We start from the raw sequence: 14,842 nt of genomic DNA, 5'->3' as shown, positions 1-14,842 counted from the left end.
TGACAGGAAAAAAAATGCAGTTCTTGTACAATTTGTGCATTTTGTCATGTTCGCATTTAGTGTAACAGTAAGCCTTGGAAAACCTAGATCTTTGCAAGTCTGTGATTCAAAACACAGCTGAGACATGAATGTGCTTTTTAGAGGTAAGAACTAGACAGATCTTTCTCTTGAAACTGTGGTAATACTTCTGACATGAAGCGATTTACAGAGGAGCCACAAAGCACTAATACATTGCAGATCATTGCCCTGTTGAGTATAGAACATGGTGCTGCGGAGCAGTTCCTTTGCTCTCAGCTTCAGTCCTGCATCACAAACATGTGCATGTTTCAGCTGGGACTGAGTTGTCTGTGGCACCTGCACAGGGAAGGAACAGGGTCTGACAACTCCTAGCCATTGACATTTTTTCCAGAGATGCGACCATCTATTGTGGAAATGGTCGATGGTGGTGGAAGAAGCCCGTCTTATGTGATCTGAGGAACATCACTCCATACCCATCTTCATAAAGACTAACATGAATTCACGCTTGCCACTGTGTCTCAAACAGGTGTCAGAAACAAAGATAGTATTTGAAAGGCCTTGTTTAACTATATTTTAACAGCTCAGTAACTCAGTTGGAAACACGCTGGTGTCAATCTGCTGAATACAAAACTCAAATCTAGCTAGAGAAAACCAAACTCTGTCCTGGTTCCTACCTTGTCTTTCAGAGGCTTTGTGTCTTGTTCTTGACCCTCTAGTTAAAATTGTGGTCCTGATGCAGCCCTACCCGCAACCGAACCAGAACTGACTCTTCAAGTAAGTTAGGATGTGTGGAGCAGGAAACCATCAAGAAATGCTGCACAGAGCAGCTGCTGTTCATAGGACTGGGTTCAGCATGGTGAGCTGGCTTTCAGCTCCTTCCAGCAGGCTGAAGGAGAAGCTCGTGTCAGGTGGATGGATGAACACTTTCTCTGGTGACTACTGAGCCATCCTGAGCTCCATTCCTGACTCTTAGCGAGTTTTCTGTGACTTTTCATCTGTCTGAGGAAAAAAGTGAAAGATGCGATCTGACCTGGCAGTGAGAGTCTATGATTGTTCCTTCCCTGCTTCCTCCTGCTCTCCAGGTGAACCATTTTTGTTCCCACACCAAGGAATTTGTATCCAAGGCTGATACCAGCTTGGAAAAACTGTCAAGAAGGCATGGACTTTGAGGAGGCAGGGAGCCTGTGCATAGCCATTTGCTACTCATATGGCTTTTCCCTGCTGATTTTGCTAGCAAGATGCGTGCTGTCACTATGTTTTCAAAGAATGCTTTTGCTATGGCAGACAGTATGGAGACTCACCTATGTAAAGCTGACAGACTTTTATTCAAGACATACTTTTCTTATGTTGCTAAAAGTAACACATCAAAGGCTTCTTTCTCCCATAGTACTGGACTGGGCAGCTCGAAGCTGCTAATACTGATGAAAAAAAGCAGACCTCACTGCTTATGTTTCTTACACAGGTTCCTGCTCCCTCTGTGAGCTAAAACGTGTGTGTATCAGCCACAGCACAAATGCCTCAAGGTTAAGCACTGCCCTCAGCTCACTCTCCGTTAAAGCAAGGGAGCACGGTTCATCCATGAACTTGTACTTCCTTGCTGGCCTTAAATATCTCCTGTACCATCTCTCCGTGGTCTGCTCTGGTTGACATCAGGGTGCACACAAGGATGTATTTGCCACCGGGGGGACACCCTTGTTGAAGAACGCTCTCTGAGGGCTGTGCCCATCCACCTTCCCAGCAGCATCTCCCCAAAGTGATGCCGATTTAAGTTTGGTGAAACCATGGGATGTGTTGGGATAGTCCAGCAAGCAGAAAAGGGAGGAGGTGGCTGCACTTCTGCAACTCTTGCTCCTCCCTCTGGTAAGACTGGGCCAGTCTCCCTCCATCAGATGGATGTGGGTCTCTTTCCAGCTGCTTTCTTGCTCTACTAGGGGCCACAGTGTGCTTGCTGCTGAAACCCTTTCCTTGTTCCTACATGAGGTCACATCGCTTAAAATACAGTGCTAAATAGGGTTGCAGAACATGGTACACCCCACTTGCTTCTTTACTTGGTCCACCTGGCTGAGACAAAATCCAAGGCACAAATACTGCACGTGGAGTACGTAAGGCCTCAGGAATATGAAAACAGAAGAAGTCCCTGCAGCCTTGTAACTTACCTGTACTGGGTGCATCCGACAGAAGAACGCTGCTTCTGTCTGGCTTTAAGGGGGCTTGGTTGTAACTACTCGTTAGATACAAAGGGAGGACTCGAAGCAATTACACAGCTAAGGAAACTGAACAAGAAAATATTAAACCACTGGTTATTTTTACCACTTAATGATTGTAAAAATAGCTTAAATTAGTTGGAATATTCTTTTAATTAGAGATATCAACCTTTTAGCACTATCTGAACGAAAAGCTGTTGATTTGCTGTTTCTTTTTGTGTTAGGAGCTGTGAGATAATGACAAGATAAATCTTTGTGGCTTTCCTCCTTATATACATATCTACATCAGAGCTGTGAAGTCAGAGGGGGAAGCCGCTATCCCAGTACTGGCACGAAACCGAGCCCTTCCCCAGAGCTAAATTCTGATGAGAAACCGAGCATGGGGGAGAAGAGTACCACAACGGTAAAGATGGCAGAGACGACAGAAGCAGGATCATAATGTTCATCCCAACAGTTAAAAAAACCGCAACAAATAATAAAAGGAGACCCCCCTCCCTCCCCCCAAAAGTCTGCGGTCCTAAAGTGCAATTACTTTTGTGCAGTCATGTCAGGCCAGGGATCAGACTGGATGAAGTTCAAAGCACAAACATCAAACGAGTGCCGTTCGGGATTGGAGGCAGAGGGAGGGAAGTAAGGAAAAGAACAACAGTTCTCAGGCATTCAAGTGCATCAAGAAAATAAATGTCCCTTTCTTTAGGAAGAAAAACAACCCCCAGTCTGGTGGAATCCTGGCTTTGTAGTCATGAAAAATAAGTTTTTTTCACTTCTAGCTGAGAATGTCCCAATATGACACAGTACAAATAAACAACACCAAACCAAGAGCTGGGGCGCTGGGATGTTTTTCCGGTGCCCTGCTGCTATACAGCCTTATTTTATTCTCCTCTGGTGACTCTTCGGGTCTGGGTACTGATGAAGCACACTGAATTAAAGGCATCTGGTAAGAAGTGGCTCTCTTCTCTGGTCGGTCAGGGCTGGAGCCGTCGCTTGGTCTCTGGCCGTTGTACAGCAAGTACCTGCCCCGGGCATCCTGCTCCATTTTGAAGATTTCATACTCGGTGTGAGGTAGGCGGATGCCAAGCGCGATGCAGCCATTTGTGTGGGTGACGTCTTGCTGAACCCCAACTTGCCAGGACCCCTGCGCTCCGCACTCGTTCCCGTTGAAGACGTTGAGCAGAGAAGCTGTGGATATGTCCATGGGAGTGACCTTCATGTGATTCACTGTCAGAGAGGAGGAGAGTAGCTATCAGCAGAGGGACAAAAAAAAAGCAAAGACAATCTGCGGACTGGAATGTACCTGTGAAATCAGAATTGTCTCTCCTTGTTCATTCTTAAATCAGTTTTTTAGATTGCAGGTGCGGCCAGCGAATCTATTTGCATCATTTTACATCTTTGCTCCTTGCGCAGAACACACATATACCCACGCAAACTCAGCTGAAGAAAACTTGATAGCCACATATCTCAGCCAGAGATTAAGCAGGGCTTTTCATAAATTCCAGACAATCTTCTACAGATAAAGCCTGTCTGGCTATATTAGGAGACAGGTAAAAGAGGAAACAATAACACTTTACTCGTGCTTTATTACCATCTGTATGAATCCATAAGTAGGGCTGTTTATCATGTATTTTTCATCATTTTTTAACATCTGTTACCCCGTAAAGCTAATTAAATAATTAGTTCCAATTGGAAAATCTGGAAAGTGCCACAACTGGACTATCTTCCTATATTACCTGCCCTGTTTTGCCTGAATTGCAAAGTATTGCTGAACTACAGAGAGATGCTTTTTCTCATATCTAACCAGTGGCTGCAGCGTAGAAGTGCTGCAGCTTCTTCAGTTCTAAGTTACCTGCATTTCAAAGGAGCTTAAGGCACACAAAGTTTTATTTTTCAGACAAGTTTAAAAAGTTGGGAAAAGCCAAACTGAATGAGGCTACGGAAGCTGAAGAGATATTTCTCCTGGTGTGCATTTGACACTGGATATCAAGAAAAGGGGATCTGAATGGATCGGTGCTGACCAAAACAAAGTAAATAAGCAGCTCTCATGCCTCCCAATACACCAAAATCCCAAATTCTCTTGCAGGTCATTTTACAGTAAGATTTGTTGTGAGTTCTATTCTGAAGTTTTAGAAACAGACATTCGACTCACTGGCTCTACATTTAACATTACTTGCCTGTCCCAGTTTCGGCTGGGATGGAGCTAATTTTCTTCTCAGCAGCTGCTGTATTTTGGATTTAGTATGGGACTTGGTATGTGAAGAATGTAGATAGTACACTGATGTCATGAGTTGCTGCTAAAGAGACCAAGGACTTTTTCCAGCTTCCCAGGTTTCACTAGTGTGCAGGTGCAGGAAGCTGGGGAGGGGTACAGCCAGTACAGTTGACCCAAACTGGCCAAAGAGAGTATTCCATACCATAGATGTCATGCTCAGTATCTAAGAGGGGGTTGGCCAGGGCACAGCTCTCTCGCTCTTTTGCTTACTGCTTCGGATTGTTCTGGGATTGCTTTTGGTTTTCATTTTCACAATTGCTGCTCAGGGCAGGCTGTACTCGTCATTGGGTGGTGAGAAATCGTGCATTGGTCGTTTTGTATATCTTATATTCCTATATTTGTTATTATTATAATCTTCCTTTGCTGTCCTAATAAACTGTCTTCATCTCAAGCCATGAGTTTTCCTTTCTTTCCGATTCTTTCCCCCCATCCCACTGGGGAGGGGGAGGGTGTGTACTCGACTGGACTGGAGTTAAACCATGACACTGCCCTAGCTGGTGTAAAAGGTAATTTATAGAAATTGAAACAAAAAATTTTAGCAAAATGAAATTAGTGACCTTGATTTGTAAGGTAAGTTGGCATACCATAAACCAGAAATTCAAGCAAAAACTGCATTTCACCACAGATGAGCTAGGACATGCTGCAGGCAGCTCTAAAGAGCAAAAGCTCTGACAGGCAAAGGTATCTCTTGCCTCCTATGAAAATCCCAGATCAATAAATTATTTCTTAGCGTTAGATGCTTTCCTAAATTTGAGCCATGCAAGCAGCTTTATGCTTCTCACATGGTAATTGAAATAAGGAGAAGAGCCCACAGAGCGCCTGGGGCTTCCAGAGGCTCTGCTGGGGCTGGTATCATGGCAGGACGTCATGTTTCGGAGATGTTTATTTGTGTGAGTGGTTAAAACCACTGAGATCTTTCTAAGCAGGGTACTATGGGGCTGTTTGCACAGGAAGGCTTCTCAGCCGCAGGGACCCGGCTGGCGTCACCACTGAGCACTGCTTTCCCAAAGTACTCAAGGGGTTCTGGTTAGCTACATCTAGTCTTCACTGTGGTGGGGTTAATCAGAGCTGTCTTTAGAGACACCCTTACTTGCTCTAGGGCCCCTTGGAAGCTGATGAAAAGACACATGCTGCTACATCTGTCTTTGACAGAAAATTATTTATCCCACTTCTGACCTGAGATGCCTTCTGAAGGTGCTTTTTTCTCTCTACTGAAGGAGCCCTAGGGCACAGATCTAATCTTAGACACTTTGCTTAGACGCTTGAGTTCTGGCCACTGGACTCCCAAGACTTAGCGATGTGAAATTTTATTTTCTTGTGCTGTACTTAAAGATCTCTGCCTCAAAGGAGTATCGCTTTAGTGGTGTGAAATAGCATGCAGCTGTATAGTTTGGCTGGGCATTCACAGGCTTGGGAACCCTGTGAACTTCCCAATAAATGACTAACTTTTGAAAACAACAGAAAGAAATCATCAGCAACCAAATCCTTACGAGTGAACTCTGCTCTGGTCCATAACTATGTGACCACCTCCGCCCCCAGTGTAGCAAGCCACTTTACCTTTGAATACAAACTCCGTGCCGCCCATCACTTTGGACGAGTGCACTCCCCGGCTGTAGCGTCCCTTGGCGTAGATGGTGAAGGTGGGGTGCTTGCAGATGGGGTCAGAGTAGTGGTAGTAGTGACCTTCCCAGGTGTTGTTGTTGTCGTGGAAGATGAAGTGCCGAGTGAGGAAGAGGACCTCCGGTCGCACCTCACAGCGCTGGCTCACCCACTCTCCGTGTAGCCCGATAGTCAGATCTGCCTTTGGGGGTAAGATGGGAGGATGATGCTCATCCGACCGGTAGATGATTCTGCACGCAATGCATGTGCGGTCATGGTTCTGAAACAAAGCAGAGAGAAACCTTTGTCAGCCATTATCTGTAATAAAGGGCAATGAATCAGGCCATCCGTTTCATGTTGAAGTGACGCTAGCTCAAAATGTTAAGGAATATATTGTTGTTTCTTATCTCACCCTTCAAAGCACCTGAAACATGGCACCATTTGGTTTTGTATGTGTAAGACTGCACAGCAGGAGCAGAGTTAGGAGACTAATTCCCTCATCTGCATTTCTCCAAAATGAACATTTTAGTTCAGCTTTCTGTTGGATCTAGAAAAGGCTGACTTTATCCTTCACATTATATGAGAAGCTGGCAGATGATAATTTACTATGGTAGGGGCTTGGCAACTCTTGTTAGAAATGAATACATTTGCTCAGCTCTTATTTTGCATCTGTCTTCCTTTTACTTGTTAACTTTGGGTACCGTACATGGACAGTGGTGTTCCAAGTACATTTTTCAGTTGAGCAGCAGCCTGGGGGAACAGCAACCAGCTATTTTACACTTTTTCAGCTTTTCTGAGCCCTAACACAGGCTTGTGAAGCACACGACATGGCTGGCCGCTGTCGGACATGGTGAAAGCTTGATGGCCCTCTCCAGCGGGAATGGGGTCCGTGGTGCCTGCTGGGCTCCAGGGCAGCTCACTGTTATCGGCCAAGCACCAGCCTCAAGCTGCTGCGTACCCCCAGTCCCACCCCTGAGCACTGAGGGTGTCTTACGACGGGTGTGCAGGCTCCGAGCCTGTGGCAGGAGGGGAGGGAATTTCACACTGAGGCTTCCACCTCCTGACATCAGAAGCTGAAACTACAGAGACCTGTACGTTGTTCCTGAGGCTGTTTCTGCCTCTGCAAGGTTTTCTCTTGTTGGCAAATGAGTTTGGTCTTGCTATTCTCTTTTCAAACTGTATTTTGCACTTTTTTCCAATGGCAAGAGAGACAGCAGCATTAGCATTTGTCTCTGCTCTGCTAAACCTTGAAGTAAATTTTATGGATCGATAAAGGATTATGAAATTAATTTTTTAGCTCACTTCTTAAGTGTTGACAAGTAATGAGATCAAGAAGAATAAATGCCACCCTGCAAGATAAAAGCAATGTTTTCTCTTTTCCTGGTGCCTGTTTTGGGCTGGTGATGTGCTGTTTGTTTATATCTCGGAATCCCAAGCTGGCTGGTGACGTGTGGAGGGGCTGCGCTCTGAGCTGTAAGCAGGCTCACTCAGAGCGAAAGGCAAGGACCACACAGACAGCTTGTCCCTTTATCCTTCAAAGACACTCCATCCTTCCTGGCGAGAGAGGGATGCACTGGGTGGGTTACTTACATCCACCTTATTCAAGCTGTGACATGTTTTCCCCGATGTGCAATTCAGAATTAAGAGCTGAACCTCCCCATGCAGCCATCAGGGAGAGACATTTACACAAATGCTTTTTCTTTGTGCCCCTTTCCAGCCCTCTTTTCTGAGGGTGCAAAACATCTGGTTCTCCTGAACACTGAAAGCACAGATAATGCATAAGGACTGTAAAACTGAGCTGTTTTCTGAAATGGCAGGTTTCAGTTTGGATTTTCTGATGGTCAAGAGAGGAACCAAGATCTAGTTATGTTTCCTACTAGATTTCTTGTGTGACCTTCCTGTGTGACTTAACCTCATTTCATAGAAACACAGACAATTACACCTCTTCTGTTTGGGATAGGACTGGTGGGAGGCTAAATAAAGACACTGAGCTGTCAGAAAGCAGATAGAAATTTCAAGGACTTGGACATGATTAAAGATAAAATAATAATTATTTAAAAATGTGTGTAGCTCTATTCCTGAAACATACAATCTGACATCTGTTGCTCCATGGAAGATGCTGGTGTCTATCACACGCTCATTTCTCCAGCATGGCCGTCCTGCCATGGGGCAGACTGGTGTCACTAACACTTTAAGAGGTAATAAACTGCACTGATGACAGTAACTTTATTGCTGTGATTGCCCCACTCACGTAAATTGAAGCAAGAAAGCGTGGAAAAGACAGTGCTAGATAACTAAATATAGCTTATATAAGCTGAACTGGTCCATAGGAGGAGACCGTTTCTGCTACAGTCCCTTTTCTGCTGACGTGAAGTTGAAAGTTCTTCTGATCTCCCTGAGGAGACACTGGAGGAGCAGCATGGGCCAGCCAGGGTGGTTTGGTTTATATTCACATTTCCCTCTCAGGAGCCTGTCCTCCACGATCAGTTAGTAAGCCGAAGCAATTTAACCTGGGAACCAGTGGTTTCTGTTGCCCTTGTTCAAAATCTGAAGAAAACCAAACAGAAACCCAGCCTATTGTCTTCTTGGTAGCTGCTTAGTCTCTTGGCTGTGTCCAGCAGCAGAGTGGGCAGAAGGTCCATGGAGCTCCATGGTGGAAAAAAATTCATAACTACAAGCAGCCCCTTTCTCCTTATCAGGGGTGGGTTCGTGTCTTGAGCCACAAGGAGAAGTTATTTCCCCAAATTTATAAAACTCATGCAGTGTGACTACATGAGGTGAATCCTCGGGCAAACTCAAGAAAGGTCCAAGTTAACTCACAGAAATCAAAGTGAAGTTTAGCAGTGTCAACACTTGTCTGTAGCTCACCTGGCTCTTTGACCTCTGTAGTCCCTATCTTAACTGCTGTAACCCTGTGCAGCCCTTCTAATTCTAAAGGCTTTGGACCAGCCCTGAAGGTCTGGCCAGTTGCACTGCTAAGAAATGTCCAGCCTGCCTGCCTTCTAATTCCTGATGGTGTGCCCAGATGAAGGGTTTGAGGTGAACAGGCACTTTTTGCAACAAACAGGGAGTGGGACATGGAGAGGCTGGGGTGGTGAGGAGGGAAGCAGAAGTATCCCTTTCACAGTCTGGCTCAGGGACCTCATACAGATGTACCCATCACTTCCCTGAGATCAGTGCTTTAATCTAAGCCTACTGAAACTTGTTTTTTTTTTTTTTTTTTTTTCCTGTGATACTATCATTCATAGAGTTATGAACTTCTTAGTGGAAGAATATGCCACATATAAACTCCCTCAACATGATTTTTGTCCAGGTAATGAATGAGAGAAAGATCTAGTTTTGTTATGAGGCAACTGGACTTAATTATGGAGTAATTTATGTTTAACAATTGACTGTATTTTTCACTGCCGCTTTTTCAGGTCAGCTGCTCTTGGCTCTTAATTACACTAGCTAAGGCCTTGCAAATCATTCCCTTTCCATGTGTCTCAGGAAAGATTATTTTCTAAAAACAGATGTTCAAAGAGAACAGGGAACAGAGGCAGAGGACATTCGAGTCCAAAAACACAATTAAGTACTCTCTAATAAAAAGTTTATTTGGGCATGACATAAACAAAAAAGCAATAAAATGAGCAGTGGACAGGATGAACATCTGTTCTATGTTTTGATTATCTTAGGTGTACAATGCAAGACTTTTAATAGTGAGGTTTTGCTAAAAGGGCCAGCTGCTGCCCCATGACTGGAAGATCCCTTCCCGTGAAGGGCGCCTCCTTGCAGCTCTGCAATGCTGAATCCATGGTGCCCCAACTCCTCACTCTTTAAAGCCAGTTTCTGAATTAATCCATGAGGCCATGTGGGTTGAAATAAGCCTGAACCTCTGGCTGGAAACTCAGATCTTCTACTTGGGGAGAAAATAAGTCTGTGATCTGAAAATTTCCACCAACATTTTTCCTTATCCCTCCCTCTTGCTGCCTCAGCTGAAGTGGTAACAGGGCCAGAGAGCTCTGGAAGCCAAGCAGGGAGGTTTTTAATAAAAAAGCAAAAAAGGCTGAGGTTCCTTGATCTTTTTCCCAATTGCTGTGGATAGTCAGAAACCTAAACCCCCTCAGCATAGTTTAATTTTCTCTTAAGTTCTATGGGATTCTATGGCTGCCTAGGACTAATTTGCCTCTAATCAGTTCATAGTGTTTTTCATGGCCCAGGACAAAAAATCATCATGCAACTGGGATGCTCTCTGAGCAATGGTGAAATGAGCTTTGAATAACGCCTAGAAAAATCTTTTTTTGGAAGCTGTTCTAGTTTTCTTTGAATGCCTTTGTATTTCGATGTTGTTGTTACAGAATAAGGCATCTAAGGGCCAAACACTTTTCAAAACCTACAGAAAATTGACACTTTCCTTATGGTTCAAGCAGAAGCCGAAATCAACCTTTAATATCACGGAGAGGACCTGCAGGATATACTGCAAGTCGTACTTAGGGCCAAAACAAACAAGCACTAATAGTAAAGAGAAGGCTGAGAATGCAGTTATTTTCAGCTAAACACCTTGTTCAAATGTATTTGCTCTCTCCCATATCTACTTATTCTTTTTATCTTCAAAATGTGTCTGTATCTCAATACAAAAAAATGCAAACCACTATTTGTGTGAAACAGCTCCAATTGTAACTCAGCCCTTCTCTTGTAGAATCAGAATAATTGACTATTCTGATATTTGGCTATTTACATGATGGAAAATTAACATTATCTCAACTATAACTTACAGGTTTTTAAGGGAAGATTCATTGCTCAGACTGCTTAAAGTCTGAGAGGTGCAGTACATTCTTTGCAGAGCAGACTGAAAAATTACTGTGATCTTTTTCATTAGATTCTTATTTAAAAAAGGTCATTGGAAAATATCTCATTGAGTATAGACAGTCTGAAGGAAGAGAGATACAAAGCAAAATTTTATTTTCTGGTATTCAATTTTTTCTATGAAAAGCAAATGTTTCTCTTCAAAAAATGAGAAAAGCATTTTCAGGGAATTTTTTGGTATTTCTAGTGGAGAATTTTGACCATTTTCTGACAGGCTGTCTCTGACATCTTTTACAGTTGCAAATAGCTGGTATTTTACCAGACCAGATACATTAAGAAAACAAAACCACAAAAGGTAGCGATGTGTAGAAGGCTCCTAAACCATCCAAAAAATATGGCAACTCCTGTTATAGGAGGCTGGATGTTGGGGCATATGTGGGACTGCCGCTGTTCAGAGCTGACCTGGGCTAAGGAAAAGTAGCAGACAGTTTGGAGAACTGGTGAACTCAATTAGTTTTCTCAGTAATAGTTTGTTTTACACCTGCAAAAATCTTTAAACTTGCATGAACTTGCACAGCAGTTTCCCAAAGTAATTTGGGAAATCATCTCTCTTCCTCTTTTTATCTGGAGCTGCTGCACAGTGGACACATCCTTCCCATAACATAACCTGGTGAGAAGATTCAAGTATCAGCTCTACCTCAGCAAGATAGAGAAGCACATGCTCTTTGCAATCAGCTGAGCCACCTTTGGACTTCTCCTTTCCATTCCTAGCAATGCCAGTATCAAACCAAAACACAACCCAAAACCCTTGGCAGAGCGGTGGCTTCCTTCTGTTATGTTTCCCTTGTGGCTCAGGCCTTTCAACTTTCACTTTTTCAAACTCCGATGGTCAATGTGGCTACTCTAAGCACACCCTTCCCTCCCTGTCCCCCTCACCATTGCCAGTTGGGCCTGGGCTCTCCTTGAGGGCCGCTGCCACCACCCTTCCTGCTCAGTTACAATAATACCATGCTTAAGTCACTTATTTCAAATTTCTGTAGCAATATTCTGCCTTTTCAAGTCATGTACTGACATTAATAACATTTCTACAACACTCTACTTCTGCTGTCTGAGCCCTCATGTGGCTGTAGTGTGCAAGGCTTGTTTGGAAGAGCCAGGTTCTCAGCTGACGCAAAACCACCTTTGGCCAGCCCTCATTTGCACTGGTTACCGGTGCGTGGCAAGAAGAAGGTCTTGCTCATGGTTGAAAAAGGAGGACAGGTTGCGAGAAGGTAGGGCTAGCAAAAGCCCCAGTGCCTACCCCAGCTCCCTTCTGCACCCTCCCATCAGTAGGGAAGACGCTCCTGACCGAGCTGTGGAACCCACATGAGGCAGCCCAGGCTCTGGTTGTTCACACGGTCGTGCTGCTTTTGCATCGGGGGCTTCCCTTTTATAGTGCAGATCCTGTGGCCAGGTCATCTGACATTGGCTATGCAATGTCACCAGCTGGGCCATGCAGCAGTGGTTGGGTCCAGCGTGTTGCAGCCAGCATATCCCCACTGCAGGGAGATGTGTGGTGAGGGACCAGGCATTGGGTTTCCTCAAGTGCGGGCTCAGGCCTGAACTGCATGTGCAGTACAGACTTGGTGGCTCAGGATCTTGTAGGGTCCAATAGTCACAAAAGCTGTGGCAGGAAACCCCTGCCACGCGAATGCATGTATTACCATGAGGGAAAGAACTGAAGAAGAGGGGGAAGAAAAGCCATGCTTGGCAATTATCTCTCACACCCACCCAAATACCATGTGTCACGGGCAGGGCTAGATGGGACTGGAACAAGACATGCCTGGTCAGGATGCTTTAAATCTCACCACCTGAGAAAATCAAGTGCCAGGTTTTAGTGTCAGTAACTGAGTGCTCCCAGGATGAGTGCAAATGGAAACCCCCGGGAGAACGTCAGTTCAAGGCAATGCTTCCAACTCAACAAAGAAAGTTGGATGGCTTTGCCTCACACTGCCAAGGAGCCAAGTCCACAGAAAGGACACTTTTATGAATTGCTGAGTACAGTATCAAGCTCCGCTCCTCTACTACTCTAGATAACTGCAGACCAGGACAACGCTTTAACAAACGGCTACAATCTCTCTCCACCACAAAAGTGATAATTTGCAGGCTTTCCATGACCTCATATGAAGCTGAGTTGGCTAATGTGCATTAGGCTGGCTCTGGGGAGTTGAAAAGCATGGTTGACACAGTTATAATTCAGCCTGCCAAACGGAATGAAGAATAACAAAGATTTAAAACTTTAATTAAAAATCTTGAAGCCAGTGAAATGCTGGAAAGAGTGGTAACTCCTTTCCAGGGTTGTCAGTCTGGGATTTCTTTTGGTGGGAGCTGCAAGCAGGAAGGAGGGTGGAGATACGTTCAGATTTATCTCCAAATGCGTACCATGTATTTTAAGAAATTGAAGAATGGTTTTTATTAACTGCTCCCATGAAGGGAAAGATAGTGAAGGAATCCAAAGGCACTACCATTACACAACTGTCTGATCTATGATGTTGATTCTGTTGCACAACCCTGCTTAAAACTGAAATAAACACAATTGACTTGAAACACAGAAGTCTTCTGGTTGTTCTTTCCTGAAACAAACTACTTAAGACTGGACAGAAGACAAGAACAAAGAGAAAATCAGCCTTTTTCTCAGATGAATGTGTTTGCATGTCATCTGTCCCATTAAAATGATACTAATTTATGGTGAAATTAATATTTTGGGAAATATAAACCAAAAAAGTTCCTGGAAAACCTGAAGGGACAGCTTGAATGCCCATCTTCAGGAACAGAGTATTCCAAAATAAAGCTGCCTTGTGTATTTATCACATCTTTAAAAAGCAACCCATATAGCCCTCTGAACCCTGCAGCAATATTACCAGCGAGTCCTCCCTCCCCTTTTGCAAAAGATGAAGCAATTGTGGTTAGGTGCCAACAACAAGGAAGGTGTCAGTAGTTTTTTATATATATGTTGAGTTGATCTGAAGGCCCATGTTTTATTTTGCTAGGCTAAACAGTTAATTTTGATCCCTGGTACTCTATTTGTGTTGGGGCAAGCTCTTACTGCAGTTGCAGATCAGATAGAAATAGTTACGTCAACAAGAATGAACAGAGTTTTAAAAGCGATGCTTAGCTTTTGAAGGTGCACACAGAGCGTGAGAAGCAATGTTTTGCCTCAGCCCTTGCCTAACACTAATGCTGGTGCAGCCAGCAAGTGAAGAGCGGTACCTTCAAAGGTACCTTCTACAAGGCCACTGCCAATAGCGCTGCTGAGCACGGCAAGGACGAGGCTCAGAGAGAAGCTGTTTGCTTCTCTTATCTCTGCAGGGCAACACACACTCTGCTGTTGTTCATAAAACTAGAATTAACTTATCTGAACATTCTTCTGGATGTTCTCTCTTCACTCCTCTCTTAATTTCCCTAACCAAGAGTCTTTTGCCAGTAATGAAGAACAAAAGAAATCCTTCAAGTGTTGGCTTAATCTGGAAGTCTAGTGGCACTACTCTGTCAAACAAAGGAGTTCTGTCCTCCAAAATTATGCTTTTTGATTGAGATAATGTTTTGCATATTTCTCTGAGGCATTTCACGTGTTTAATGTCTATTTATTAACTTACGCTTGCATTTCCCTGGGAGCTTCTCAAGTACACAACATTCCCCTACAGATTAAGTCACTGAGTTTCAAAGAGATGAAGATCCAAATTTTCAAAAGCACAAAAAAAATTTATGTGCTTTGTTCCTTCACTGCATGGCTAAAGCAAAGCCCAAGCACCAGCCTCCCTAAGTTGAATCTATATTAGCTGCAAATGCCAGGTGCTGCTGGAAGTCAGCTCCTAGCAGCAAATAAACTTCGAATAGAGAATTGATTGATTGGAATTGCGTTTTCAAGGGAAAATGTCGTACGGAAAGTGTGTGGCCAGCCAGTGCCTGAGCACAGCAAAGGCAGAATAAA

General features: G+C 44.1%; 1 protein-coding gene across 1 annotated transcript in view; it reads right to left on the bottom strand.

The window, feature by feature from the left end:
* Positions 1 to 1,323: 1,323 nt before the first annotated feature.
* APCDD1 (APC down-regulated 1) overlaps positions 1,324 to 14,842 on the bottom strand; it is a 30,186-nt gene continuing 16,667 nt past the window's right edge. Inside the window, exons 4-5 of the mRNA XM_086740617.1 lie at positions 6,046 to 6,367; positions 1,324 to 3,440 (exon numbers count right to left, since the gene is read on the bottom strand). Coding sequence (XP_086596743.1) covers positions 2,989 to 3,440; positions 6,046 to 6,367 — 774 coding nt within the window. The 3' untranslated portion in view covers positions 1,324 to 2,988. The remainder of the gene's footprint in view (positions 3,441 to 6,045; positions 6,368 to 14,842) is intronic.

The sequence above is a fragment of the Chlamydotis macqueenii genome, chromosome 2 (assembly GCF_036417535.1).
Source record: "Chlamydotis macqueenii isolate bChlMac1 chromosome 2, bChlMac1.mat, whole genome shotgun sequence".
In the NCBI taxonomy this organism is placed as follows: domain Eukaryota; kingdom Metazoa; phylum Chordata; class Aves; order Otidiformes; family Otididae; genus Chlamydotis; species Chlamydotis macqueenii.
The sequence above is the reverse complement of the archived record's forward strand: the minus strand, read 5'-3'. Positions and strand labels throughout refer to the sequence as shown.